Source organism: Aotus nancymaae, unplaced genomic scaffold (assembly GCF_030222135.1).
Source record: "Aotus nancymaae isolate 86718 unplaced genomic scaffold, 86718_ANA_hifiasm-v0.15.2.pri h1tg000018l, whole genome shotgun sequence".
Lineage (NCBI taxonomy): Eukaryota > Metazoa > Chordata > Mammalia > Primates > Aotidae > Aotus > Aotus nancymaae.
This window is the reverse complement of record NW_026988430.1, coordinates 24,137,554-24,165,186: the sequence shown is the minus strand read 5'-3', so window position 1 is coordinate 24,165,186 and position 27,633 is coordinate 24,137,554. Positions and strand designations below refer to the sequence as shown.

Sequence of the window (27,633 nt, the reverse complement as noted above, 5' to 3'; positions counted from 1 at the left end):
ATGCCTTCTCCTTGGTGCTGAGTACCTGGGGCTGTCAAAGCAGCTTTCCCTAGTCTTTCTTTCGACTTCAGAGTTGCAAAAGGCTAGCTCTGCTGCATCTACCTTCCCACAGCTGCTCCCTGCCAGACCTGATTCCCAATTAACAGCTAGTCATGCAGTCCCCAGGACTAGCAGCTTTGCAATGGTAAATCACATACACTGATGGAACTTGATTGAAGCTGTTTTCGCTCCCTTCCCCCTGCCCGCCATGGGAAACTGGCCACAGCACAAATCATGGTGAGAGTCAACTAAGATTCAGTATTTGGTGACATTGGCTTTATGTTACAGGACCTAGAAGTTGTTTTACTTGGTCTCTGTTTTATCTGTGATGCCTGCACTTACAGATTTATATTTATTGCTTTTGTATCAGAGCTGCCTAATAGGAGCCTAGAATAATCACTCCCTGAGGAACATGTGCCTCTTATTTTGTTCTCATTCTAGGTTCTTATTGCCTCCCATTTGCCATCGTATGAGCTTCGCCATAACCAAGTAGAGTCTATCTTCCTATCGGCTATTGACATGTATGGACATCAATTTTGCATTGAGAACCTGCAGGTATACACACACACACACACACACACACACACACACAGCCCTTTTCTGCCACTCTGCACTCTTATCTCCTTTATTCCCAAGTATAGTTTAAGTAATTAATTAATTAATTTTGATTTTCTTTGTAATGGAGTTTCATACCTTGACTTTCTAAAATGATTTATACTTACGAATTTTTTTTAATAAAAATGCTGTTAGGATTGTGGTTTAGCTTAAAATTCAAATAGGCCCGACTTCATAGAAGTATCCTATTGAAGTCTATATCTTTGTACTTTACCTACGGAGTATTCTAGGCCATAATTAAGTGACAAGGCTGGTTGATTTCTGATATAAATATACACACACATTTCTCTAATGATTTATGATATTTGAATTAGATGTATACATAGGTAGTTACTCTTCTGGAGACAAAACTGTTTAAGTATCATTTAATTTTAACTTTATGTTAATACTATTAAGCTTTATAAAGAGCCTATTTTATAAGAGATTATTGGATAATTTTACTAGTAATTGGAAGGACTTCCACAATTATTTTTAAACATTATGTTCTTAGGGATGACTTTCTTTTTTCTACCTGGAAACAAGGATACCATTGTTATATCTGGCCCAGGGGAATCTTTAGACTTTCTGTAAGATTTCCTCCTGGGGAATCTAGAGGGGAAAGAAGGATGTTTTTTCTTATTTGGTTAATAGTTGAAATCTGGGGTTTCAACTGGAGTACAAATCTGGGTTTACCATAGTGGAGTATTGAGACAATATTTATGTTTTTATTTTATTTTAGTGAGAGTTTTACTCTATTGCCCAGGCTGGAGTGCAGTGGTGCAATCTCGGCTCACTGCAACCTCCACCTCCTGAGTTCAAGCAATTCTTGTGCCTTGGCCTCCCAAGTAGCTGGGATTACAGGCATGCCCTACCACGCCGGCTAATTTTTATATTTTGTAATGGAGATGGGGTTTCGCCATATTGCCCAGGCTGGTCTTAAACTCCTGACTTCAAGTTATCTGCCTGCCTTAGCCTCCTAAAATGTTGGGATTACGGGTGTGATCCACCATGCCCAATGAAGACAACATTTAGAAAGTACAGATAAATGTCAGAAAAGATAATAATAGTCATAAACACTTTTATTAGCATACAAATAATGCATTGTTAATGCAGTATTTCAGAATTTTACACGTATTTACTCCTATAATACAACAGCCCTATGAGGATAGGTATCATTATTTTCTCCATTTTGTAGCTCAGGAAGCTGAGGCACAGAGAGGTTATGGCATTCAGAGACATAATTCTTATGTTTCACTAAATGCTTCAAATGCCAAATAGTGTCCTTTGAAATTGTTCTCCTTTTGATGTAAGGCTTAAACCTGTCTTTGTATCTTCTAGAAACTCATCCTATCAGAAACATCGATTTTTGATGTCCTACCAAACTTCTTCTATCACAGCAACCAAGTAGTGAGGATGGCAGCTCTGGAGGTAAGTATTTATGTTAATGTGTTTTTGTTTCTAGATGGTTTCTTCTGTCCATTTGGCTGCCATGATGGTTCTGTTTCTCTGGCCTTAAGGTTGGTTCTTAAGGGTAGTCTCTTTTCCTCTGAAACAGTTAAGTGCTTACTCAGGTACTTTACTCAAGTGTTTCATCTGAACTCATCACCAGCTTTTAGGTTCCAATCACAGGAAAATAGCTGCCAGCATTTTTCAGTAGTTTCTATTTTCCAGGTATTTGAATTCTCCCATTTCATAATGAGTTAGGATTCCTTGTAACACAAAAAGTGAAAATATGTGACTGATCAGAACGTGTGTAATCTTACCATTGTGTGATTTGGGCGAAATTAAATGGATTTTAGTTACGTTTTGGATTGTCAAGCAACTCTTATGAAGTACTTCCTCAAAGGAAAGAAAGTAATAGCATTTAATGAACTGTGTTTTAGGTATTTTATTTTTCTCATTTAATTCTACAATTATTTTAGGAAGTAAGAAGAAAGTGAGACTCTGAGAGGTTAAGAGATTTGTCCAAAATCACATAGATAATAAATGGAAGAGTTTGCATTTGAACTCAGGCTAATCTGACTCCAAAGACTTCTGTTTCTACTACAGCACACTACCTCATTAAGCACAAAAATTGCAGGTCCTGTATACCACTGTAAAGCTGCCAAATAGATGTTTTTTGAAGATGGGGAAAAGGAGTGTTTTAGATGATTTTATGTAATATAACATCACAGTAGTCTGTTGCCAGCTCTTTTGTGTTACTTTTTATTTGTGTTCTGTGGTAGAGTGTAAATTATCCTACTCTGTAAATACCAAAAGTTTTAAAACATTTAAGTGTTTTATAGTGTTTTCATGTAATTTAATGAGAAGCTTCCTTATATACTTCCCATGCCATAGAATCTCAGGTAGCATTTTATGTGCATGGCAAATTTGCTGTGAAATGTGTGAGGTTAGACTGACAGTTTTTGCAGAGATACAGCCTATTGCTGTTTCTTTTTTTAAATTTAAATTTATTTTATTGCTGTTTCTTTAGCTTGAGTCAAGTTCATGTATTTGAAATATTATATATCAAATTATGTCTTACTGCTTATGCCTTACTGCTTTTGACCAGGATTTGCCAAAAACTGATTTTGAGTGGGTGGGGAATGTCGGGGAAGACACAAAACAAAGACGTGAGATAGTAGACTTGAATTGTACTGTGATTGCTTGGGTCTTCTGTTTTCACTGCTTAAGTGGCTCAAAATCAACACCTCTCATTTTTCTCTGCTTACTTTTATCTTCTGTTGATATGATCATACTTAATAGATTAATAGTTGTGGTTCTATATACTGTCTTTTGCTAAAGATGAAAACTTCTCCAGTGTTTAGGTTAGTATGAAAGAAGGTTTATAGTGCACATAGGAGTCCCGCAGAGGCAGCCTAGTTTTGTTTTCATTAGTAGTCGTGGGTATAGTATTAAGACTCCAGCTTTATTAATTAAAGCAAGATAAGTATATATACATAGGGTCTTGGGACTTCTCTCCCCACAGACCACCTTCTGCCTCAGATACCTTGTTTCAAGACTCTTTCTCTTGGATATTTTCTTAATTTCTATTTTTGAAGTTTATTTACCGAGTGTTACTTTTGAACCAGGTGTATGTTCGACGGGCTTATATTGCGTATGAACTTAACAGCGTACAACACCGCCAGCTTGAGGACAACACCTGTGTGGTGGAATTCCAGTTCATGCTGCCCACATCTCATCCAAACAGGTGAGTTTGAGGTAGTATGTGCACCTGAGCCAGCCAGAGGTCTACCATGAGAATCAAGGGGAGTAATGTGTATGACAGTTCCATGTTTTTTTAGTTAGAAATGTAGAGCAAAAAATGAACAATATGAACCATAAGAGAAGGGCCTTTTGGTGCCTACCTCTTTGATCCAAAGAGACAAATTATGGTCTAAGTAAGATGAAAGTTTAAAACTACTCCATTCATTCTTGCTTGTATTATGTCACTGAGGAAACGGGTTTTTTTTTTTGAGTTAGAATTTACTAGTGTTTTACTTGCTAGAACTTTGCCAGAAAATCATTCTTTTTAACAATTTAAATCAGCAATTAGACCAAAAAAATTTGGGTGGAATGCTTTACTTTTCTATATGTTTGCTATGGGTTGAGGTTATACCTGAGCCAGTTTCATTATCTCCTTAAAACAGACAACTGAATTTAGCAGTTGAAATTCAATCAGTTTTTAAAGTTACATTTCAGAACCAAACTTCTTAATTTCAAATAAATTACTGAATTAAGCCATGATAATTACATTATTCTTCCCTTCCTATGTCTTTTAAAAAATAAAATGTACATATGGACATTTTTATTTCAGAATTGCTTTTGTTTTAAAAGGAAAATATTTTATAGATTCATATTTTAAAAAGTATTCTAAGGCAATGAAAATCTAGGAATCCACCCACACATAGGTTCACCCCCTCCTGTATTTTCATTCTTTTTAGTAATACCACAGGAAATATAAATACCACAGCCAATCTTAACCTGCCCCTCTCCATTTCTTCTTTATGGTCTTTGGTTCTTCACTTGGTATTACAAAGTACTGTGTCTTTGGGGAACCTTAGTTATAGACACCAGAAATGGTTTTGTTCTAAATTGCCACTTCACCTAAAGCAATAGAAACCCTTTCTGGAGACAAAGAAGACTGTGCTGAGACTTTTGGCCACTGGATGCCACTGTTGATCCAGCAGAGGTCGGCAGATAAGCAGAGGCATCTTCAGAAAAAGTACCTGTCTTCTTTGTCTCAGAATATCCTTTCACTTCTCTACCTCAAAAATACCTTATGGCTGGCAGAGGAAAGCATATATCCTTGATTTAGCAAGCATCTCTTGGTAGATTTTTGCCTCCATGGATTTCAGAATCTCATTTTCTAGAAACGAATGGTTGTCCTTCAGTGAGCGGTGAAGTACTCATGGCACACATGGGCACAGCACTCAGTCTTCTTTCTTTTCCTGCATTCCTTGAATAATTGTAGAGAACTACATGCTATACTTAATGCTCTTTGTAATTCTCAGGGAAGTCTCCTTTTCTTCCTGCCTTTCTCCTATCTCTTCCCTTTGGGCAGTGATTTGTAGTCAGGCTGCAGAGCCGCTTCTGATTTCCTTCCTTCCTCATCACTCTCCTTGTCTTTCTTAATTGTTCTCCCTGTCCTACTTTTTTTTATTTGAGGCTATGTCCAGTTTGGTGAGGGAATGTTGGCTGAAAAATGAGAGAAATTCTTCTTGACTGCTTTGTTAAGAAATCTTACTCACCTTTCTATGTCAAGAGTATAAATCTTGGTTAGTTTGATGTGGTTTCAAAAACTTGTATGCCTGTCCCTCCCAACACCTGGACATGCCTGTGTATAAAGATCAGACTTGAACATAACAGTAATCCTGTAATCTCCCTGAAGTCTTCCTTGGTTGTTGGTGTAATTTTAAACCTGCTGGATTATTATTGTTATTGCCGTCATTGTTATTGGTGTAACTGTGAAGGTGAAGATAATTGCAAAATAAAAAGGAAAAATAAAATCATCTTTGTGAAAACCAGAAAAATGTTTAAATTGCTTTAATGTTTTTTTATGGATCTAAAGTTCTTTTGTTGAGGATCAAATGATCAGGTTTGATCATAAAATGATATATTCAATTTCAGAGTATAGCTTGTTCAGTTATTGCAGATTTACTAGTTAAATTTAGTTTTATAAGATATATATTTCCCCCCCAAATGTTTTTGTTACAATTTGGATTTATAACCTTATTGTGACACCAGCTTGTGTACTGCAATTGAATTCTAACACTAGCCGTCTAAAGTTAAATCAGATGCCACAGGCTAAGGGTTCAGTCCACAAGCAAACTGTCCCTACTTCAGATGGGGCCATAAATGGGGTCCCCGGGCCACTTGGACTTCTGACCAACTGGCTACAAATTTGAGGGTCCCCTCAATTTTCTCAGTTTGATAATTCCTTCAGAACAACTCACAGAGTTCAAGCACTACAATTTTATTGTCAGGATCAGCCAATGTAAGAGATGCTTACGGTGAAGTGTGGGAAGGTCTCAAACACAGAGCTTCCCTGTTCATTCCCTGTGGAATCAGAGTGTATCCACCCTCTTAGCACATCCACGTGTTCACCAACCAAGAAGCTCCATTGACCTTCTGTGTCCAGAGTATTTTAAAATCAGGTCTTCATTACGTAGGCATGCTTGATTAAATCATAGCCTACATGATTAAACTCAATCTCCCCTCCCAGAGGTCTGGCTGGCTGAAAGCCCTCAACCCTCTAATCATATAGTTGGTCTTTCTAGTGACCAGCTCCCCTCCTGAGTCATCTCATCTCTTAGCATAAACTAAGGTGTGATCCAAGAGGCTTATAAATAACGATGACACTCCTATTACTTGGGAAATTACAAGGATTTAGTCTCTCTTCCAGGAACCAGAGACGACGGCCAAAGTCTTTACTAAACAACAGGCCTGCTCATCTTAAAAAGAAATCTAAGCTCTTTTAGATTTAGCTAGTTTTGAGCCAAGTACTTTTCTAACTTTTTTTTCCCCTAACTCCAGTACTTCTATTTTTTTCTGTTATTGTTTTGATCAAGCAGCAAAAAGCATATTGTTTCTCATTCTACAGAAAGAAGTTATAGAGGGCTACCAGTAGTCATTCCACTCCCAGACCTATAAGGCTCAATTATGTCCACTAACCTCTAGATTAATGATTCTCAGAATTTTCTGAGGGGTAATTTGAAAATACACATATTGGGGTCCTGACTTTCAAGACCTGATTCATTTTGGATTAGAGTACAGGTGACCACTCTGAAAAGCTCCTCTGATAATTCTGATGAGCAGTTATAACTGAAAATCACTACTTCTAAACCAGTGCTGTCAAATAGAAATATAATACAAGTCACATATGTTGTTTTAAATTTTCTATTGGCCACATTTAAAAGAGTAAAAAGAAACAGATAAAATTAATTTTAATAACATTTTATTTAACCCATTCAAAATACCATTTTGATATGTAATAAAAATTGTTAACATTTTTTCTTTTATTCATACTATATCTTTGAAATTTGGCATGCCTTTTACACTTACAGTGTATCTCAATATAAACTAGCCATACTTTAAGCACTTCCCTAGTTGCATATGGCTAGTGGCTGCTGTATTAGACAGTTCAACTTAGACCAAAAAGTAATTAGGATAGTCACACGGAGTCTTCTTCTTTTTTTTTTTTTTAATGTTACTGGCAGTGCCCTTGGAGAGACGAAAAACTCTTATTCTTATGTTGCTTATTCTTAGTAGTTACAGGAATTGTCCACACTTGATATTATAGATGTTACACTATAATATTTTATGCATGCTTTAAGAATTAGTGAGAATAGAGAAAAGGCATATGAATCATACATATTTTACTTAATACAAAACAGCAGAATTTTATATATTTCCCAATTGAGGTTAACAAATCAATCCCCTCCCTCCCACACTCAAAGAGATGGGGTCTTATGTTTCCAGGCTGGTCTCAAACTCCTGAGCTCAAGTAATTCTTCTGCTTCAGCCTCCCAGGTAGCTGGGACTACAGGCATGTGCCGCCATACCTAGGGCAGATCAAAAATTCTTGGGAGAGAAAACAGTTATTTTGTTTAACCAGTTTTTTGCATTTATTTTCCTTTCACTTGGTCTTCACATTCCTAGCCAGGTGTTTTCGAAGTAGACAAAATTTGTCCAGCACATCATTAGAAGTGTCTTAGTAAGCTGTAATATCAAAGCAAGACTGCAGTCTCTTAATGCGTATGGAGTCACCTGGTAGAATTCCATTCCTGCAGCTTTTATGTTTTTTCGTTTGTTTGTTTGAGACAGAATTTTGCTCTTGTTGCCCAGGCTGGAGTGCAATGGCACAATCTCGGTTCACTGCAATCTCCGCCAACCAGGTTCAAGGGATTCTCCTGCATCAGCCTTCCGAGTAGGTGGGATTACAGGCATGCGCCGCCACGCCCAGCTAATTTTGTATTTTTAGTAGAGACGGGGTTTCTCCACGTTGGTCAGGCTGGTCACAAACTCACGACCTCAGGTGATCTGCCCACCTCGGCCTCCCAAAGTACTGGGATTACAGGCGTGACCCACCACACCCGGCCTTGTTTTTGTTTTTTAACTCCTCTTACTATAATTCCCAATCATGCAGTTTGTCTTTGACTGTGACTTTTTCTCCATGGGTTGGGGTGAAACGTGGCACTCTGTCTGCAAATTGACAGCAGCAGAGTATTTTTTTTTTTTTCAGGCAAATGCCTTAGTTGCTGTTGAGATTGAAAACCTGTATCTTTTTAGGACCTATTTTTATTTTTAGAGAAGTAGGCAAAATATATTGCAAATGACTAGGGGAGCCTTTAAAAAGGGAGAAGACACCCGTTTTTGGCATACTTGAACGGTTGCTCTGTGGTAACATATTTGGTACATTTTAATTTTTGTTTTAATTCATCATAGGACTTTGCATTGCTTGACATGTGGTTACTCTGTTTTTTGGTATAATTTGACTTTTTTTTCTAGTACTCCAATAAATTTTTCAAAAAGCAGATTATTAAATAGTTTATTTCTAATCTTTGTGACTTCCTGTTTCATCCTTCTCGCTAGGTGTGCCTCAGTCGAGGTATATTATCTTCTTTTTGATCTTCTACCCAAGACTTCTGAATTTTTTCTGGGGACTGTAGTTCCAACTTATTTGGCATCTGTACGCCTTATTCACCAGAGGATCCAGTTATTAGAGCTTCACTCAGGGAAGCTCCTGGTCTGGATTTACCCTTTCCTTCACTTGAACAGCAGCTAAAGAGATTTTTCTGATTTAAGCTAGCATGTGTATATTGTGTGTGTATGTGTTTCCTTTTTTACCTTCTTAGTATTTAAAGGCTATGTCATTTTTTTTTGAGGGGAGGGGATTTTTTTTTTATGTGTCATTTTTTAACCTGACTTGTGTTCTTGAAGCAGAAGTGACTATCTCAAGTTATTTTCTTGGTGCAGGAATATTCAGGGCAACTGGTCTGTACTAAGAGAGCGTTTTATATTATGCAGACTTCTAGAACCTAATTCTCTCATTGAAGATTCTGTGAGCCCACGCTTTAGTGAGTTCAACCATTGTTTTACATGAATTAATCCTGGAGCTCAAACTATATCATTCAATATTCCTTTTTCCCGTTCTTCCTCTAGTGAGTCTTAGGGTTTAGAGCCCAAGCTTTGTATGTGTCTGTCTTCTTTCCTATTCAGAGACCTAAGTATCACTCACTGGTGCTGGAGATGGGAGAGCTTTTTATACTGAAGCATCATCCTGAATGTCTTTATTTTGCACAATTCATTAAATCATTTGACCTTCAAGATTTCACTAAGCTTTGAGCATATTAAGTGCCTCAGAATAATCTGAAAACAAATTCTTCAGTCAACCTGTATTTGATCTTTTAAAATATAGCTATAATTATACAAACATATGTAAAGTGTGTTATCCCATAAATTGTGGCTATACATATGGCTCTATATAATATGACAGTCTGGGAGTTCAAAATTTAAAACTCCAAATGATTTTTATAATTAATACATACTAGTGAACATGAGTAATCTTTTTAACCTTTAATCTGTGATTCAAATAAGAAGCATCAAATTTGATGCAGGAGATGGAAGTATACTTTGTTGTACGTTTCTGTACATATATAATGGGTGAGGACCTATTGGTGTTTATTTCCACCTATTTCGTAGATGGAAATCCATGCTTTAGTTAAGTCGGGTTGCATTGCACCTTCTCTGCTATTCGCTGCTGGTGAATTTGGCCTTCTGTGTTATAATGTTTTAATTCAAATACTTCCCTTTTCTCATGTCTTACATCCAGAAGAGGTCGGCTGTGTTTTCCCTTGATAGCATGTGTTTTGATCATGGCTGAGTTTAGGCTGCTTGGCATCCATCCTCAATGTTCAACTGTCAGTGGGTGGCCTCTGGACTTTCTTCTTATCTGTAAGGAAGGTTAGAAATCAGAAGCCTTCCGTATGACTGATCAGTAGCCAACTGCCATTCTCAAGAATTCTGATAATCTTTAACACCCAGAGATGAGACCTTCCTTTGGATAGTACTGAGATACTCAAAAGTCATCCAACTTGTAGCGTTTTTCAGCAGTGGGATCACTTGTTGTAGTTAGCAAGCCAGAATGAGCTATAAATAAATGAAATCTTACAGTGCTTGCTTCCTTCATTCAGGGTAGTCTGCTGATAAGATGCAAGTATCTGGCAAAAGAGAAGATTCTCAGCAGGTTTAAGTGCTTACCAAAGTGCTTTCCTGTATCCATGGCTCAGCTTCTAGTCTCTGCTGTGTTATTTTGGCACTCTAGACTTGTAAGATTGGAGAGTCGAGTTTAAAACTCTCAATATATCATTAGGGTAGCCCAAGGTCCCTTCTTGTCAAAGAAGACTAGCTGAGACCAGGGGGAAGGAAAAGCAGAATCCAGGGCACCAGTAAATCCCTGTAGTTTTGTGCTGTGGGTTTGTAGCTAATTATATAGCAGGCAACAGTAATATGCTGTAGCTCTGTTGGTGTACTTGTTTCAGAAAGAGCAGAATTTTCCAGCAGAGCAAAGAAGGGGCTTTGGAGGGGCTGCAGATGAATGAAGCAATGATCATTTTATTGTAAACTAAAGCCCTGCAGTAGAATCAGGGCATCTGAACTGCAAGGAGGTGGTGGGGAGATGCCAATAGAAATACACAGTTCAGATATGTTTTACAGCTCTTGATTTGGATTCTTCTGCAGAAATACAGTCACGCAAAGAGACCACCACTGGTCACAGCCAGTCAAATTGTTCTTTCTCCTATGGTACTGCTGTTAGTGGCTGCTAGTGGGTTATTCAGCCGACCTCTTCTGATTCTGCTTTGCTGCCTGATTTCAAAAGAGTTGCCCATACTGGCTTTCAGTCACAGCTTGATGTAACCATTGCTTGTTTGCATGCATTCCCATCATTTTCATATAGGGTCTTTTTTTTCCTTCTTCAAGTTAGGAAGCAAAAGAATCAGGAGCATTTTTATATGATAAAAGATTTATGTAGGGCCAGCTAGAATCAAGCCAAATGAAATTCAGCTGGAAGGGATGGTAAAAAGGCTCACAGAACTTGTGGCTGCCAGAGAAGTCAGTGTTTCTTAAAGAGGGTTCAGCTAGCAGGAGGCAACTCTGACTGCATTCATACTGAAGCAAGCTCTCTAGCCATTCTGGGCAGGCAGAGCAATAAAATCAGAGGTGACTTAATGCCAGGAACCTCAGAATTTCTCTTGTCCTTCTCTAAAATCTATATTGATGTGAAATGCTAACTTGAAGAGATGAGAAAATGCGAGGTCTAGATTGTGGTTTATGACACCATATTGAACAATGTCATTGGAAAGCATCCTCTTTGGTTTCTTGGTTATCATGTCTGTAAAATGGAGCTAAGCTACTAGAAGGAAAGTGATTCTAATATTTATCAAATGTTGTAAATGAAGATTCATTATAATAAGTATTTTGAATAGCCCAAACAGCAGATTATAAGAAGTGAATTTATATCCCATTTATGTATTTGAAAATATACTTGATTGCCTTATCACAGATTAAGCGATTTGACTGTTTTGGGTTTTTTTTTTTTTTTTTGAGACAGGGTCTCACTTTGTCATCCAGGCTGGAGTGCAGTTGCATGATCTTGGCTCACTGCAACCTCTGCCTCCTGGGCTCAAGCGATCCTCCCACCTCAGCCTCCTGAGTAGCTAGAATTACATGCACACTGTGTGCCACCACACTTGGCTGACTTTTGTAATGTGTGTGTGCGTGTGTGTGTATGTGTATGTATGTGTATGTAGATGGGTTTTGTGATGTTGCCTGGGCTGGTCTTGAAGTCCTGGGCTCAAGTGATCTACCCACCTCAGTCTCCCAAAGTGCTGGGATGACAGGCATGAGCTCTGTGCCTGGCCTAATTTGACTGTTTTTGCATGATGGGTGTGCAGTGGAATGTGGCAAATTTTGTTTTCAGCTACATAAATGGAAATTTGACTCCTGTGCAATTCTTCTCTTAGTTGTTTTTTTTGGGGGGTACAGACGATTAATCTAGCTTTCTGGTGTATCACAGTAGTGTGTGATATTCTACATTTGTCATTTGTTGTATTCTTAAATTGACCATATAGCCCTGTATAGGATGAAAAATATGTAGTGGCCAGGTTTGGTGGTTCACACCTATAATCCTAGCACGTTGGGAGGCTGAGGTAGGAGGATCACTTCAGCTCAGGAGTTGGAGACCAGCCTGGGCAACATAGTGGGACCTTGTCTCCATTTCTTAAAAAAACCCAAAAAACAAAAAAAACATGTAAATAATTATGGACATGGCTAAATATTTACCTATTAATAGACAGTTTTTCCTTCCTTCCTTCCTTCCTTCCTTCCTTCCTTCCTTCCTTCCTTCCATCCATCCATCTCCCTTACATCCCCACAGATTCTTATTCTACCAAAATAGATAAGCTGGCTCTAAACCTACTTACGTGATTGATTTGGGACCATTCCTTTAAAAATTAGAGATGTTGAGAGTTTTTGCTTTTTACCCCATACTGTGTAGATGGTGCATAATTCTTATAACAGAGCAGCAGGGGGCTCGCTGTAGGAGCTTGAGAGCTGCTGATGGAGAAAGCCTGGCTTTGTGTTGTTATTGGTGTTCTTTTCAATTCAGGCCTTTTTCTACTGAAAACGTGGCCTTCATCCTGTGAAGACTCCCAAAGGGATTAGAATGTAGCTACAGAAGCATTTAGATCATTTTATTAAATTAAGAAATTTGTTAACAGTTGAGAGAGATTATACTGGTTTCTAAACTCCAGAAACCTGGATGAATGGAACCTGAGGTTTCTTTGGTTGCAGAGTTCTCTCTGAACTGAGATTCATGATAAGAAACTGTGCAGGTGGCCCCTTTCTTTAGCATCCTTTATATCTTAAAAGGAAGACTATTCTCATTAGTATCTGCAGTTAGTTTTCTGTTCAGCTGTACCTCCCTCTGTTCTAGAACCTGTGCATACTTTTTCTGTATTGATCAGGCCCAAGTGCATTATAACTAAGGATCTCTTGTAAAAATAAAGCCCATTCTCCTGAGTGAGAGGCTCAAGGAATCCAAACAGCAAAGGTTCAGGTATCTGCACCCAGAGGTTGCTATTGCTGCCTTATGAATTCACTCTGTGATACAGGTTTGATGCAAAGAACATTTCTACTCACAAATCACATGAGGTATACAGTTTGTGTGCAGTGATATGTCACAGCTTTTTATTTATATGGCCTGCTCAGTCTATTCTGCTCCTTCCACTGCCAAGGAAAGTGCATCATTTTCCTCCCTCTATCTTCCTTCCCACATATCATCAGCACCACCCACTATGTTCTGCCCATTAAGTCCTCTGTGTGCTAGAAAACCGAACAGTGATTAAATGCTGATAAAAGAATGTTAGAAGGTTAAGATATCAACTGATCAGCCCCCTTACAATGCCCCTAAATTGTAAGTATAACTTTGCCCACTTAACATTGAAAATAAAGGTTTTTATTTGTTTGTTTTTCAGTTGTGGAAATCTTTTAGAAAGAGTTAGTGGCAAAGGCCAAAGAGAATGTGGGAGATATGTCTTGTAGTTTCCTATTCTTATAGTGGTCTTTCTTTCATGATTTTGGCACATTCTCTATAAGGAAATTCTAGGGTAGTCAGATTTAGATAAGGTTTTATTTATGAGAGGCCTAGAGTTTTTAAACTAACAGCAGTTTTAAAAATCATTATGATCCTAAACTCATTTAATTACAAAGTATTAATTAATTTTAACAACTTATACTGCTCTGATCATAGAATCATTTATCATAATTTTCCGTTCTTTTAAGCTCCTAAAATACAGTACCCTCTCCCCTGCTCTCCTTCATGGGAGGAAGGGACAGTTAAAAATACTTAAAACACGTAGCTGGGAAATCAGATTCCTGGATACTTTTCTTTGGTGGAGAATTTGTAGGTCCGTCACATATCCTGGAAAAGCGATTAAGGTAGGAGGAGCTGTGGAATCAACTTCCCTGGACCTCCTTATTACACCTTCAGTAATAGGAACAACAAAGAAGAGTCTCTAAGAATCCTGTCAAGAATTATATTTCCTGTTGAAGCTTAAGTTAATATACCATATCATATAGCTTAAATTAATTTTCATCAGCCTGTGTTTTACCACTACTCTGCATTATTTTTTTTTGTAATAGAGCTATTTTTAAAGTCCATGGTAAAAACATTTTGACCCTTTCCATCAACAGCTGCTGTGGTGAGGTAGGTTAGGAGCATGCCTGTTTGGAGGCACCCTGGGGGTTGAAGGGTAATGAGCACTTAATTATGTCTGCTGAATGCCAGAGCTGCCAAACTGGAGCTCCTCATGACTGGTCTGTATCTGCTCTGACAATTCTTTTATTATGGCTTTCACTAACCTATCAGTAACTAACTGTGGTTGTTTAATTACAGAGGGAACATCCCCACGCTAAACAGGTACCGTATGTTTAGTTTCTTTTCCAATTAAAAGCACCTTTATGTACCTTAGAATAGTGAAACCAGGAAAAAAATAACATAACACTTGACATGATAATGTGTTATCTGCTAGGGAGTCCTGAGCTCCCCTTTGGACATACTGAATTATTCTTTCTGTTTGGAAAACATGTCTTCAGCTGTTCAAAAAGCACTACTTGAAAAGCCTCAGTATGGAGAAGCTCCTTTCTAGCTGTATGTGTAAGGATTTGTCTGCCTTATGTTCAGCCTTGCTAGCAACATCTTGTTTTGCTAAGTTCTCTGTGTAGTTTGGGGCTTTCAGAGGTGAAACCCTTAAGGTTACTCCTATCCTGGCAAATTATTCACAATTTTTACAGTTTTTAGTTTCTTGAATTTGCTTCTCCTTTAAGAGGAGTGCAGATCCAGAAATAGCTGATTTCATGTTTTATCAGTTTATTAGTTAACTTTCTAAAGTGTTAAAGTGTTACAATGATAGTCAGTTTTTATTTCAGACCTTTAATAGGATTAACATTGGAAAAGTATAGAGCCCTGTGAAGAGGTTTCCAGGCTAACATAACACAAGTGATATTTTAGTATTTTGGGTTTCTCCTGTCTACTGAACCAAGCAAGGCAACACAATGCAAGTTTGAGAGGATAGCAATTCTGATTGGAATTGAATCCACAAAATGCAAAAGCAATAAGTTGATGGCAAGGTCTTTGTAGATAATCAGCTACACATGGGACTATTTATAGATTTACATTTATTTTGTCCCTCTCCCTTTAAAATATTAAGTAATCAAAACTAATCATAGCTTTTAGATCCCAATTTGGATGTGGAGAGGAAAGGGAATGCTTTTAATTGGTCTTGTAATCTTCCCTTGGTGAGTGGGCTTGGCTCGTTGCTGCCTGCCTTCAGCCGCCCTGGTCCACAAGCGTGGTAGCGAGGGGAAACTGAATAGTCAATATTTCCCATGGGGTTCAGTTGAGTGAAAAAGCTACTTAACCCCATGGTTGCCACAAACATACCTTGTTAGCTTCTTCAGAGGGAGTTCCCTTTAAATGTTGTCTGGAACCCTTTTATCTTTCCTGTCTAATGCCAACCAGGTAGAAAAGATACAATGCCTCACAAACTTGCTCTTTTAGTAAATGTATTTGGTGATCCTAGAAAAGAGGAGGATGATAGCACTTCTGCGTTAATACAACTCTGAATCCCAGTTTCTAGTGAGCACCATGTGTAAGACTTGCTTGATGTGTGTTTCATTTGTTTGTTTCATTCATGGTATCAATGGTTTCCTCTCCCACTTTGCCTTCGACTCCCAAGTACTGTCAGAAGATGATGTACCTTTTCCATAATCATCACTCACCAAAGGAATAAAAATCTGGAGTGTTAGTCTCTTTAGTCTGTGTGAGCAGCACTCCCATCCTATAAAGAATTCCATTGCCTTATAATTATGATTTTCGATAGGGTACAATATGTACCACGATCTCAAGTCCATGTTACCGTCTCTCTTCCTCCTGAAACACTGCAGGTGGTATACTTCAAGGAGATTTTGGGGGCACTTCCCCAAAGTTCAAGTGCCATTGCCTTGCTCTGAACTTGCTTCAGATCAGTATGCTGGTAATATGTCAGGCAAGTCCTGGAGGCATCCTTTAGCTAGGTCCTTCCTAACAGGCTGTCCTGATTAAGCATTCAGAAACACTTTACAGTATTATTTATCAGTACATACTGCTAAGGTGCATCAAGGAATATATAGATTCATTGTTGTTTTTAGATTGAATAAGTCAGTTCAGTTTTCTTCAAGCATCTCCGTTTAGCAGCTGTTTGTCATGCTTACACACACTTTGAGACCCATGCTCTGCCCTTCTGTATCTTGCTAGAAATTATGAAGGGCTTTCAATGGAGATATTTTTGCTTTGGAATAGAAGTGCTTAACTATGAAAAGAAAAATTTGCAATTTGGGGTTGAAAAATGTCTCTCTTTCAAAAAGAGAGAACTGTAACCCCAATAACTATCCCTACCAACCCATTTAAAGAAAAAGTAAATTCCTCAGTAAAATTCCTTTTATAGATTGTGACCTGTTTTGTACCATAAACAATTTTATTTTATATAATTATTTACTAAACCATTTCAGATTACTTAATTAAAATTGTTATTTTACATACATATATCTACCTATCCCTTTATGTATCTGTGAATACTTAATCTATTACAGTTCCTAGAGAATAGAATGCCTTAAGTGTTGCATAGTTACAACTCACTTGGCTTGCTTACTTCCTTTTAAAGGAAGGAATGCTTTAGGGAGGGGGAAGATGCAGGATGGTTTTTAACCCCTATGTGCTGTTGATTCATTGGATATGTTGTAATGTAATTGTATTAAAATTGCCTGGAAATTCCTAACAGTCCTTGGCTTTCTATTTGAAGAAATTTTGGAGTGACGAAAATATGGTTTATATGGGGAAATTCAAAAGAAAGGGTTAACATGAATCCAGCAAAACAACCTTATCCATAGTGGGTAAAAAAAACCAAATCTGCTCTGCAACCTGACCCTACTTCAGAGTTTTCTCCTAGTTCTTTTTCCCTACTGTTACTTTCCCAGTCCTTGCTCCTACCCTCCTTATCTAATGAATGTGATTGAATTACCATTTAGAATGTCCTTCTCCTCCAACCTCAACCACTATGGCATGACCCATGTAGCTAGTGTCAGCGACGTGCTGTTGGACAACTCATTCACTCCACCATGTCAGCGGATGGGCGGAATGGTCTCTTTTCGGACTTTTGAAGATTTTGTCAGGTAAGTCATTGTGGAACTCTGTCTGTACAAGGGGAGTCATGGACAGCTGGGTTTTGGGGTCTCAGCTTTCTGCAAAATGAATAATGTCCCCAGAATAGCCATGAGCCAGCTAAAAAGATGTAACCCTTGCTGTATATGCCCTCGGAGAGGTATATATGCTTCCATTTCTACCTCTCATTCAGATTCTACAAGCCTCCACTTGTAGTATGAGCCTGGTCAGAAAAAAAGAAACAAACAAAAACCATCTTTTCCTGAGGAGCTAACAGAAGAAGCTGTCTGCTCTGTGATGAGTGAAATGTCAGGAGAAATTAAACATAACACTAGAGTGAGCCCCACAAGAGACGATACATCTTTTGATTAAATGCATTCAGCATCTATCTCTTGATGTATACTGATGCATTACCCTAGAGGGAGGGGTAATTACATTGGTCTGTCACTGCTCCAGTTCCAGGCACTTTTTGTTACTTTAAGACTGATGATGACAGCAGTGCTCATATCTTACATATGAAGAAAACAAAACCAAAAAGCTTTAGATCATTCTTTTTAAAAAAGAAAATATATATATGGTTTATTAAAGTTTAAACAATCCATCCTCCTAATTTCTGCCACTTGGTGAAATTTTGCATGTCACCTCTAGCCACTGGTGATTCTGTTCAGTTAACTACTGAGCACAGGCTAAGATAGATTATTTTTTTAGACTCAGCTGGCAATGGCAGTGTTTGTTTCCTGCCACTTGGGTTTTCATGGTGGATGTTTCTCTTGTATTTTTTTAGGATCTTTGATGAAGTGATGGGCTGCTTCTCTGACTCCCCACCCCAAAGCCCCACATTCCCTGAGGCGGGTCACACATCTCTTTATGATGAAGATAAGGTATAACGTCCCTTTTGGGAGACTGCTTTGTTCCCTCAGACATGGGACTTGTACTGTATACTGTCTTTCTGACTTTGAACTATTATAAAAGAAAGAATACATCTTTTTACCCCACTTTATAGTATTTAATTTTGTATGCCTCACCAAAGTATTTTTTGGGAAACAGGTGGACTATAAATTCTAACTTAAAAAAAAAACTATATTAATTTTGGAGTCCATAGTATAGAATGCGCTCAGCTATGTCCATTGCAGCTGCCTCTGAATCTCTGAATATTGTTTTAAGGATTTGGGCTTTGGTTGCTGGAATTCTTACTCAGCCATGGCTTATATTTTTGCATAGTGGCTGGAATTCTTAGTCATGGCTTATATTTTTGCATAGTGGTACAATCATAGTCCTCAGAGAATTGGGGGACTTTAGATTGCAGAAAAAAATAGGCATTTTGTTTAAAACTTTGTCTTTTTATTAAATAATTTCACTTATCAGTAAATAAATTGTTCTTTCTCTACAATGTTATTTTTTCATGATTTGATACTTCCATTGTTTGATAAATTGTAAGAAAATATGTGGGAATATGTCCATATGGCTTATTTCACTCATTTTCCTTCACATTCTGTGAAGAGATGTGGTAAATAGTTTCACCCCCATTTTATTGGTAAAAAAAAGGTGAGACATAGTGATCGTCAAGTTCATGCCAAGTAAAGATTGGGCCACCTGTTGCTAATGCCTCTGCTGCCTTATCTTTTAAAAGTTATGTGCTTTACTTTAATGTCTTTGTGGCTATTGGGCAGTGGTTTCAATTTGCTCATTCCTACTGGTGGGCAAACCAAAATATCCTATGGAGTGTATCTCTCTTTCAGGTATTCTACCAAATGTTATAACTTCTACCTGCATCTGTATTGACCAGCCTCATAATTTCTTTGGCTTGTGTTCTTGAGTCACAGGTTCCCAGGGATGAACCAATTCACATTCTCAATGTGGCTATCAAAACTGACTGTGATATTGAAGATGACAGGCTGGCAGCTATGTTCAGAGAATTTACCCAGCAAAATGTAAGTTATTGTTTGGGTGGAAGCTGGTAATGGCCCCTTTCCTACTGGTTTTGTATCATAGCTGTCCTATTATCAGTTGCTAGTTTAAGGCCTATCACTTATAATGGCTGTGTCTTTTATCATAACTCTCGGAACTATGTCTAGTTCTGCCTTTAGGGATAAAATCCCAAAGTAATTTAATAATATGTAATGAATATCTTTGTGTGTCAACAGATATAGACCTCAAGTATTTAAAATGTTTTTAAGGGAAGTTATGTTCCTAAATCTCTCCCAGAGCTCCAGTCTTGAACTTACAATCACCTACTAAATATTTTCCTTTGGTGACTTCCCACATGTCTAAGCCCAAACTCCACTCAGGTCCCTTCTATGTCTTCCCCTTCCCTCCTTTGAAAATATCAGTTATATACCTTTCCTTCTTTCAATTTTATATCACTTGGATATCTTCTGTTGACATCAAACTTTATAGTCTAACTGTCATTTTCCATCATTTTCCTTCACCTCTTCTCATCCCTCTTCAATCCTCTCATAAAACAAAACAAAAAACCTCACAACTCACCATACTTTTACTCCCAATCATTCAGAAGTCATTGACTTTTTCCTTGACATTCCTTCATTCTACTCATCTACCCACAATCTGTACATATTTATTTGTATCTGGTCAGTCACCAAGGTCTGTTAGTTTTTCTTTGCAGTCTTTTTCACCTTTTCTCTTCCTCATCTTTTCAGTTTTTAAACCCACTGCCATCTCTAATTCAAACCCACTATCTTACACCTGAGACACTACAGCAAGTTTGCTTGTGATCTACTTATCTTCCTTCACTTTCACCCTCCAAGGAGTTTCCAATCTGCTCACCACCACAAAATTAAATGTCCCAAATGTGCTCTTATCATATTATTTTCCCAATTCTCTGACCTTCAGAATACCTGCGTATCTTTAGATTCAACATCATCAGCCTCTTGAGAGACTAACATGTAGTCTTTGCTGTTCTGTGAAAAGACCTAAATTTTCACTGTCTAATGTGCTTTGTTTGCTGTACTTTTTGACTTCCTCTTACCTGGAAAGTTTTCTTGCACCTTTCTTTCTAAATCCTCCTTGTCTTAAGAACTGTCTCAAATTTCACCTCTTTGATGAGGACTTCTGAGTAGCCCTAACTAAAGTGTATGTTTCTCCTTTGAATTCCTAATTGGTTAGCATACATTTATTAGCAATAATAATGCTTTTTATTTATATAAAAAAATCCTACCTAAATTTTTAATTTGCATATTACCACAATTCCATGGGGTTAGATAAGTCAGGAATTATTCCAGTTGTACACGTGGGGAAAAGCTGAAGCTCAGAGAAATTAAGACTCCTAGGTCACCAGCTAGAAGATGATAGGACAAATACTAGAACTTAAGGATTTGATGCCAGGTCTAGGGGGCACAGATGGAGGTACTTTAGTACATAATACATTCTTAGCCCTGAAGATGCTTACGGTCTAATTGAGGGAACAGGATAGGCATGCTTGAAACAATAATCTACAGTTACATTTATTATGATGTCGTAGATGGCAAAGTGTCCTCTTAAACTGTCCTTGATGGCAAGACCCATGTATTCTCTTTGAGTGGACAGCACTTCACCCATGGACTTGTTGCAGAGAAAGAACTCAGTAAATGTTTTCAAAATTTAATTCAGTTGTATAGACAATTCGTGCCATTGTTATTTACATTATGTCATGCCAATCTAGGGGAAAAAATTGTTAATTTGTGATGACTATGAGTCTTAGTACTTATTCCATGATGCTGTCATAGCACTTAAACTAACTATGGGATTGCAGTGGCCAATATAAGGAAAAAGTGCTTCCAGAGAAGTGAAAGTAGGGGACATACCCGGGACTTTTTCTGTAGACAGAAATTTACCTTCCTTCTTGCCCTTGGCCAGTGACCACATAGTATTAACTTAAAGCCAGTGATCAAGGTAATCTTTGCTGGAAGAGTCTTAGTGTTGTATGTGGCGGCTGCTGCTGCTTCATATAATGATCTATGTAAGTTTCTTCCTAGGTTTTGAGGCACTAATTGCCTATGTTTGAGTATTTTTCCATAATTTGACCACAACTTGACACTTTTTCTTGCCCTCAAATCTAAGTGTCATATATATCAACACATGTTGATCTAAAAAGGCATTTTCAGCTGGACTTGGTGGCTCACACCTGTAATCCCAGCACTTTGGGAGGCCGAGGCGGGTGGATCACAAGGTCAGGAGTTTGAGACCAGCCTGGCCAATATGGTGAAACCTGGTCTCCACTAAAAATACAAAAATTAGCTGGGCGTGGTGGCAGGCACCTGTAGTCCCAGCTACTCAGAAGGCTAAGGCAGGAGAATCTCTTGAACCTGGGAGGCAGAGGTTGCAGTGAGCTGAGATTGTACCACTGCACTCTAGCCTGGGCGATAGAGCAAGACTCCATCTCAAAAAAAAAAAAAAAAAAAAGCCGGGGGGGGGTGCATTTTGTTTCTATTCACTACATATGTTTGTAACATTAATGAAAAAGAAGAAATTACCCTTTTCATTGACTAGATGTGGAAACTAAGGCACAGAGAAATCCAATGTCTTTGCCTAAGGCTATTTAGAAAGGTAAGGGTAGACTATGCTGACACTCTTTGCATAGAGAAGCTATTTACTGCATGAGGTACTGTGCTTATCCAGGGACATTTGGCATTTTCATCTCCTTGTTAAAATATATATATATATATATATATATGGGAAAAGGAAGGAAAAGCAATTTAAGAAAAAAAGATGAAGTGGTAACTAGTTTTGTTTTTCACTTCATGATCATGCTCCTAGCAGTTTAGAAAAAGTTTTTTTTTTAAAGCACACATTAAACTATCAAATAAGTTGATCCAAATTGTCCAAATAATCTTCTAGTCCCAGCATGTCTTTTTTTCTCTCATAGAAATTAGGATCATATATTTGTAAATGACTTGTGGAGGAGATTGAAGCAGTCAGTGTAAATGGAGTTTCTCCAGGTGCTGACGCCTAATCGCTGGGTAATAGCTGTGGACTTGCTGTGAGACCCGCATTATTACAATGTAATCAGAATCCTGTTGCTCTGCTGTTATTGTCAGCCACTTGTGGAATTTTAAAAGCAATAACAATTTTGATTTTAAATCATGGCATTATTAAAGTTATTTTCTTTCCTTGCCAGAACATAGCTATTGATGCTTGTCTTTGAAGGACTTGACTGTAGTGGAATCTTTGTTGATGTCAGAAGAAGTGTTTCTGTTCCTGACCACACTGAGAAACCCCCGCTTCTTTCAACACATTTTTTTTCTAATTGTAGTGTCAATACTTGGCTATTTACGGCAAGGCGTGTGATGACATTACAGATAATTTTTTAATGTGGTTAAACCAAAATTTATTTATATTTGGCTTGAGAATTTATTATTTTATTACTTGCTTTTAGAAAATTAATTTTCCAGTTATCTTTTGTTTATGCTGTTAATAAAATTAATTTTATTACTCAGCAATGCCATAGCAGAATTGAAGAAATTGGAAGAAATAAACTAGGAATGTGCTTATAAGGGGAAGACAGTTTGAATTAAAAAAAAATATAGTATTATGAATGTTAAGAATTGGCTTATAAATATATCTCTTGGTTACAGTTATAGCAAGAAATGTGGTCAAACTTAAGTCTGGATGTAGCCCGTGAAAGTCTGCATTATTTTTCTGTTTGTGCTATTCATATGTTTTCTCAGGTCGTTCAACTGGTGAGGTTGCTTTTTTATTTGTTGTTATGTAATACTTCTTTGTTAGGGACCTCTAAACATGTGTCTTTTACTTAGTTCATTAATTTGTTTGTTTGTCCCTGCCTTTTGAGATACGTGAACAGCATAGGGAAGAGGAAGGCTTAGATTCAGAGGCTCAAAACTCATGTAAGTGGCTGTCTTGAAACTACTGGTGTCTATTTACTTCTTTTTTTCTTTTTTTGGAGACAGTCTTCCTCCATCACTCAGACTCTGAAGTACAGTGGTGTAATCTTGGCAACCTCTGCCCCCTGGGTTCAAGTGATTCTCATGCCTTATTCTCCCAAGTAGCTGGGATTACATGAATGTGCCACCACATCTAGCTAATTTTTTCTATTTTTAGTAGACACAGGGTTTTACCTTGTTGGCCAGGCTGGTCTTGAACTCCTAGCCTCAAGTGATCTGCCCTGCCCACCTTGGCCTCCCAAAGTGTTGGAATTACAGGTGTGAGCCACCACACCTGGCCTTCTGTTGACTTCTAATATACTAGTTACCTGTACCTGGTGGACATATAAATAATTCCTAAATTTAAAGGCCTGTTAAATGTTGTTTTTAGCAATTAAAAGAGAACCTTTTTAAAAATTGCCTTCATGTAAGGTAGGGGGGAACTTTTTTTAGAAACACTGAAAGGTTACAATTTGTTAGATTGAATTCTAGGAACGCTGTATCTGATGGTAGGTAACATCTACAATCTAAACAGTTTAGGACCTATGTTTTATGTTTTATGGAAAATCCTTCTTTTCTCTCTACCTTATTTCATTTAGCTTCTTTATCAGTGTTAATGTTTACATTTGAATATATGCCCAACAGTATGATTTTTATAAGCAGAGATTGTGTCATGTTCTACCTTTATGTAAATCAGTTCTGAGGTAATTTCGTTGACTTCATATGACCCTTTCTTTTCCACAAAGTTCTCTTTTAGTTTTGTCCAAATCAGTATAAAATCTATTTCGTAAGATTTAGTCTTAGGAGCCAGGTTGAAATTTGTTCACTTGCAAGTTTGAAGGTACTAAGCTAAGATAAAGATAACCAAAAAGGGTATTTAGTTCTACCAAAGCCTTAAGAAGACTGAATGGGATAAAATTTAGAATGAATGGAAATCTCATCTATCTTCTGTTTTTCATGTTTGCTCCTAGAAAGCTACCCTGGTTGACCATGGGATCCGGCGCCTTACTTTCCTGGTTGCACAAAAGGTATTGACCTGTGAATTGTACCTCTTTAATATTTCTTATGCTGCTGCTAGAACTTAATGAAAAATGGGATTGCAATTATATGCTTACTAGTAGAATTTATTCAGAGAAATAACTACTTTTCTATAAGTTTTATTTAAAAAAAAAACAGTACTTTAACTCATCATCTTTTACTCAATTTGTTTTTAATTTTGTTACTAATTGCCAGCTTCTGTCTTTCCTTCCTTTCTTTTATTTGAAAGGATTTCAGAAAACAAGTCAACTATGAGGTGGATCGGAGATTTCATGTAAGTAAAAGGAACAATAATGAAAAATTACTTACTGTTTATTTGTTTGCCACTGATTATTTAAATAGAATATATGTTAAAAGGGCTGAACTGATATGTGGTCCCTCTTCTTTTAGAAATTATTATAATAAATATTCAGTTCTCTGTAATTGCAGCACTTTGGTAGGCTGAGGAAGGAGAATTGCTTAAGCCCATGAGTTTGAAATGAGCCTGGGCAACTTAATGAGACCCCATCCTCTATTAATTAAAAATATTTTTTAAAATTCTTATGTCAAGTGTTCCAGCTGAAGGTTTTTGCTTTTTTTTTTTTAACCTATAATGGATTCTCAATATATCTCTGAGAAATAGTTAAGAGTGAACATAAGCGTTTATCCAGATGAATAAGGTAGAACAAGCTAACTAGTAATTTCTTCTGTGCACATAGTGAATCAATAATCAAGAACAGCCACTGGCACTTTGTGGTCTTGGCTTCTTTACTGAGAAGTCTCAATTCTAAGGAATGATGATTTATTTAAAATGCCTTAATGGAGCCAAGTTGCTATTTTTTTGTCTTATGTTAATCCTAGGAATAGGAAATAAGTAAAACTTAAACATTCTGCTGTTTATTCTGCCATTTAACTGAATTAACTGTTAATATTTATGAGATTAAAATTTTTATTGAAAAGAGAATTAAGTCAATAGCCTGGGATCCGAACTGTGGTATACCCATATGATCATACCCAGTAGAGTGACAGCAGTAAGGCCAAAAATCCAGTTTGCAATCAATATGTCATTTTCAAAATGACTGATTATATTCAAAATATTTCATAAAAATTGTTTCTAATGTAGCTAAGTAAGATTCCAGAGAATGTTAGGAAGTTGTTGTTTTTTTATTTGTTTTTTGAGAGGGAGTCTAGCTCCGTCGCCCAGGCTGGAGTGCAGTGGCACAATCTCAGCTCACTGCACCAGGTTCAAGAGATTCTCCTACCTCCTCATTTCAAGTAGCTGGAACTGCAGGTGTGTACTACCACACCTGGCTAATTTTTGTATTTTTAGTAGAGACAGGGTTTCACCACTTTAGCCAGGCTAGTCTCAAACTCCTGAACTCAGGTGATCTGCCCTCCTTGGCTTCCTTTGGGAAGCTGAAATTACAGGCGTGAGCCACTATGCCCGGGCTCTGCATGTTTGCAACAATGGAGATAGCATTTGAGATTCTGGAAAAGACTTTCTAAACTCAAGGACCTATGTATGACTGCTTTTATTACCTTTTTGTTTATTAGGCTTCTAGCACTTGACGTTTTGTTTTCCTTCATACAGTTCACCTTGTTGGTCTAGTCTATAGAGAAACAAGAGAGCTAAGATTTTCTGAAATGCTTTAGGAAATGTTGTGGACTACATGACTCTCCTGTGTTATTGATGTCAGGAAATCAAGCAGAGTGTAGATATATATCAATCAATAACTTTAGATAGGAAACAGAGTCAGTGGAGAAGTATGAGGAGCTTAAAAAGAACCCTGGGGCTTTAGGAAGAAAAATCAGGAGCTTAGAGAATAAAATTGATACTTGGGGATAGAATATGAAAGCCCGTGAATAAACACTGTGGCTGGTAGATGCTGATCAGAGCTAGTAGACATGCCAGAGCCAGGCCCTGGATTTTCGAAGAGTATTGTGCTAGGTTCTTAAATGTTACTGTGCTTTTTATCACAGACTTTAGAATAATAGCATATTCTAGGGAATGACACCAAATTTGTAAAATTGTTTTCCTTTTTGCTAATGGTTTAGATGGAGTCTTCACATCTATAGTACATTAACTGGTTTCTATAATAGATACACTGATCAATTAAAACTGTCCACTAAAAACCAAAGTGATTAGTTCTCACTGACATTTTTTCGTATATGTAATACACATACAAAAACTCTTATCTCTGAATCTATAGCGTATAGTTATAAATATATGTGCTAATATTAATCTAGAGTATACTTAACAGCTTTAAAACTTTTTTTTCTCTCTGCTGTCCTGATATTTCTGCATTTAGGTTGAATAGGGACATGTATAGGCAAGAATCAGCTAGAAAATGAGGCCAGCAGGGGGTCTTCCCCGACAATCATTGTCTGATTCCTATTTATAGTGGCATCAGGTGGGAAATCAGTTAAATTATCAAGTGACTTCATTTGTCATGAGTGTAGGAAAAGCTGCTTTAGAGCATAGAGAACATTAAGGTTTAAGTGTGGACTAGATTTGCTCTGAAGAATTGAATGGCAGAGGAGTTGGGGTGTTTTTATATTAGTCCCTTTAAAAATGATAAGTGGTTTTGCAGGGGGCAAGGGCAACTATTAAACTGAACTCCATCCAGAATCTATTACATAATCCAGGACGTACAATAGCCAGGAAGCCTTGGCAGAAACTATACAAATCTGGGGGTTACTGTCATGATGCTGCTGTGAGTTCTGCTGATGGTAGCTTGACATTCATGAAGGATGCTTGCCTCTGTCATGTCATCTGATGTGTGCTTGCCCCATAGTTAGTGTACTGTGAAAAAGAGAAAGCTTCTGGGAGTGTCAGAGATGAATCCCTTGATCTCTCTGGCTTTTTGGTAATCCACTGTGATGTATGCAGCCTCCCCTGTCCTATGCTGTGAAATCCCTATATTATTGAATGGAAGAGAGAATGTGCACTTGATGGGGCAAGGAGAGGAGGAAGGTTACCAAGTTTGGTTTAAGAACATTGGTTAGTGGAATAAAGCAAGCTGTGCTGTTATATAGTTGTTGGTCTTTCAGATTGCCTCAGAACCAGAACAAGACAAATGAAGGCCAGAGTAGAGGTTCCTAGAGAGCTGTGTATATTGTTAGGTACTGATTAGGATGCCAGTGATGGCTATAAGCATTTACAATACTTGGTAGTTTAATCACAGTTGTCTCAGAAAGCTGCCCACAGGTGTGTATGCTGCTGCCCAATTCTCTTGACCCTGAATTGAGATTATTTCTGTGACTGCAGTGTTCACCAGTGTTAAGGAGTCTGGGAGTTGACTGTTTCCATAACCACTTAATTAAATCAAGTGCCCATAATGGAACTTGAATAACTGCCTAACATTTATA

At 37.6% G+C, this 27,633-nt stretch overlaps 1 protein-coding gene across 6 annotated transcripts in view; it reads left to right on the top strand.

Moving 5' to 3' along the window:
- The window catches only part of ACACA (acetyl-CoA carboxylase alpha), a 309,514-nt gene that overhangs the window by 169,412 nt on the left and 112,469 nt on the right, over positions 1–27,633 (top strand). For 5 of the 6 annotated variants that reach the window (XM_012445433.2, XM_012445435.2, XM_012445438.3 and 2 more), the window contains 9 exons: positions 481–594; positions 1,972–2,061; positions 3,705–3,823; positions 14,570–14,593; positions 17,239–17,382; positions 18,156–18,252; positions 19,195–19,302; positions 24,219–24,275; positions 24,515–24,559. In XM_012445433.2, coding sequence (XP_012300856.1) covers positions 481–594; positions 1,972–2,061; positions 3,705–3,823; positions 14,570–14,593; positions 17,239–17,382; positions 18,156–18,252; positions 19,195–19,302; positions 24,219–24,275; positions 24,515–24,559 — 798 coding nt within the window. The remainder of the gene's footprint in view (positions 1–480; positions 595–1,971; positions 2,062–3,704; positions 3,824–14,569; positions 14,594–17,238; positions 17,383–18,155; positions 18,253–19,194; positions 19,303–24,218; positions 24,276–24,514; positions 24,560–27,633) is intronic. The other variant, XM_012445434.2, reaches the window with a different exon arrangement.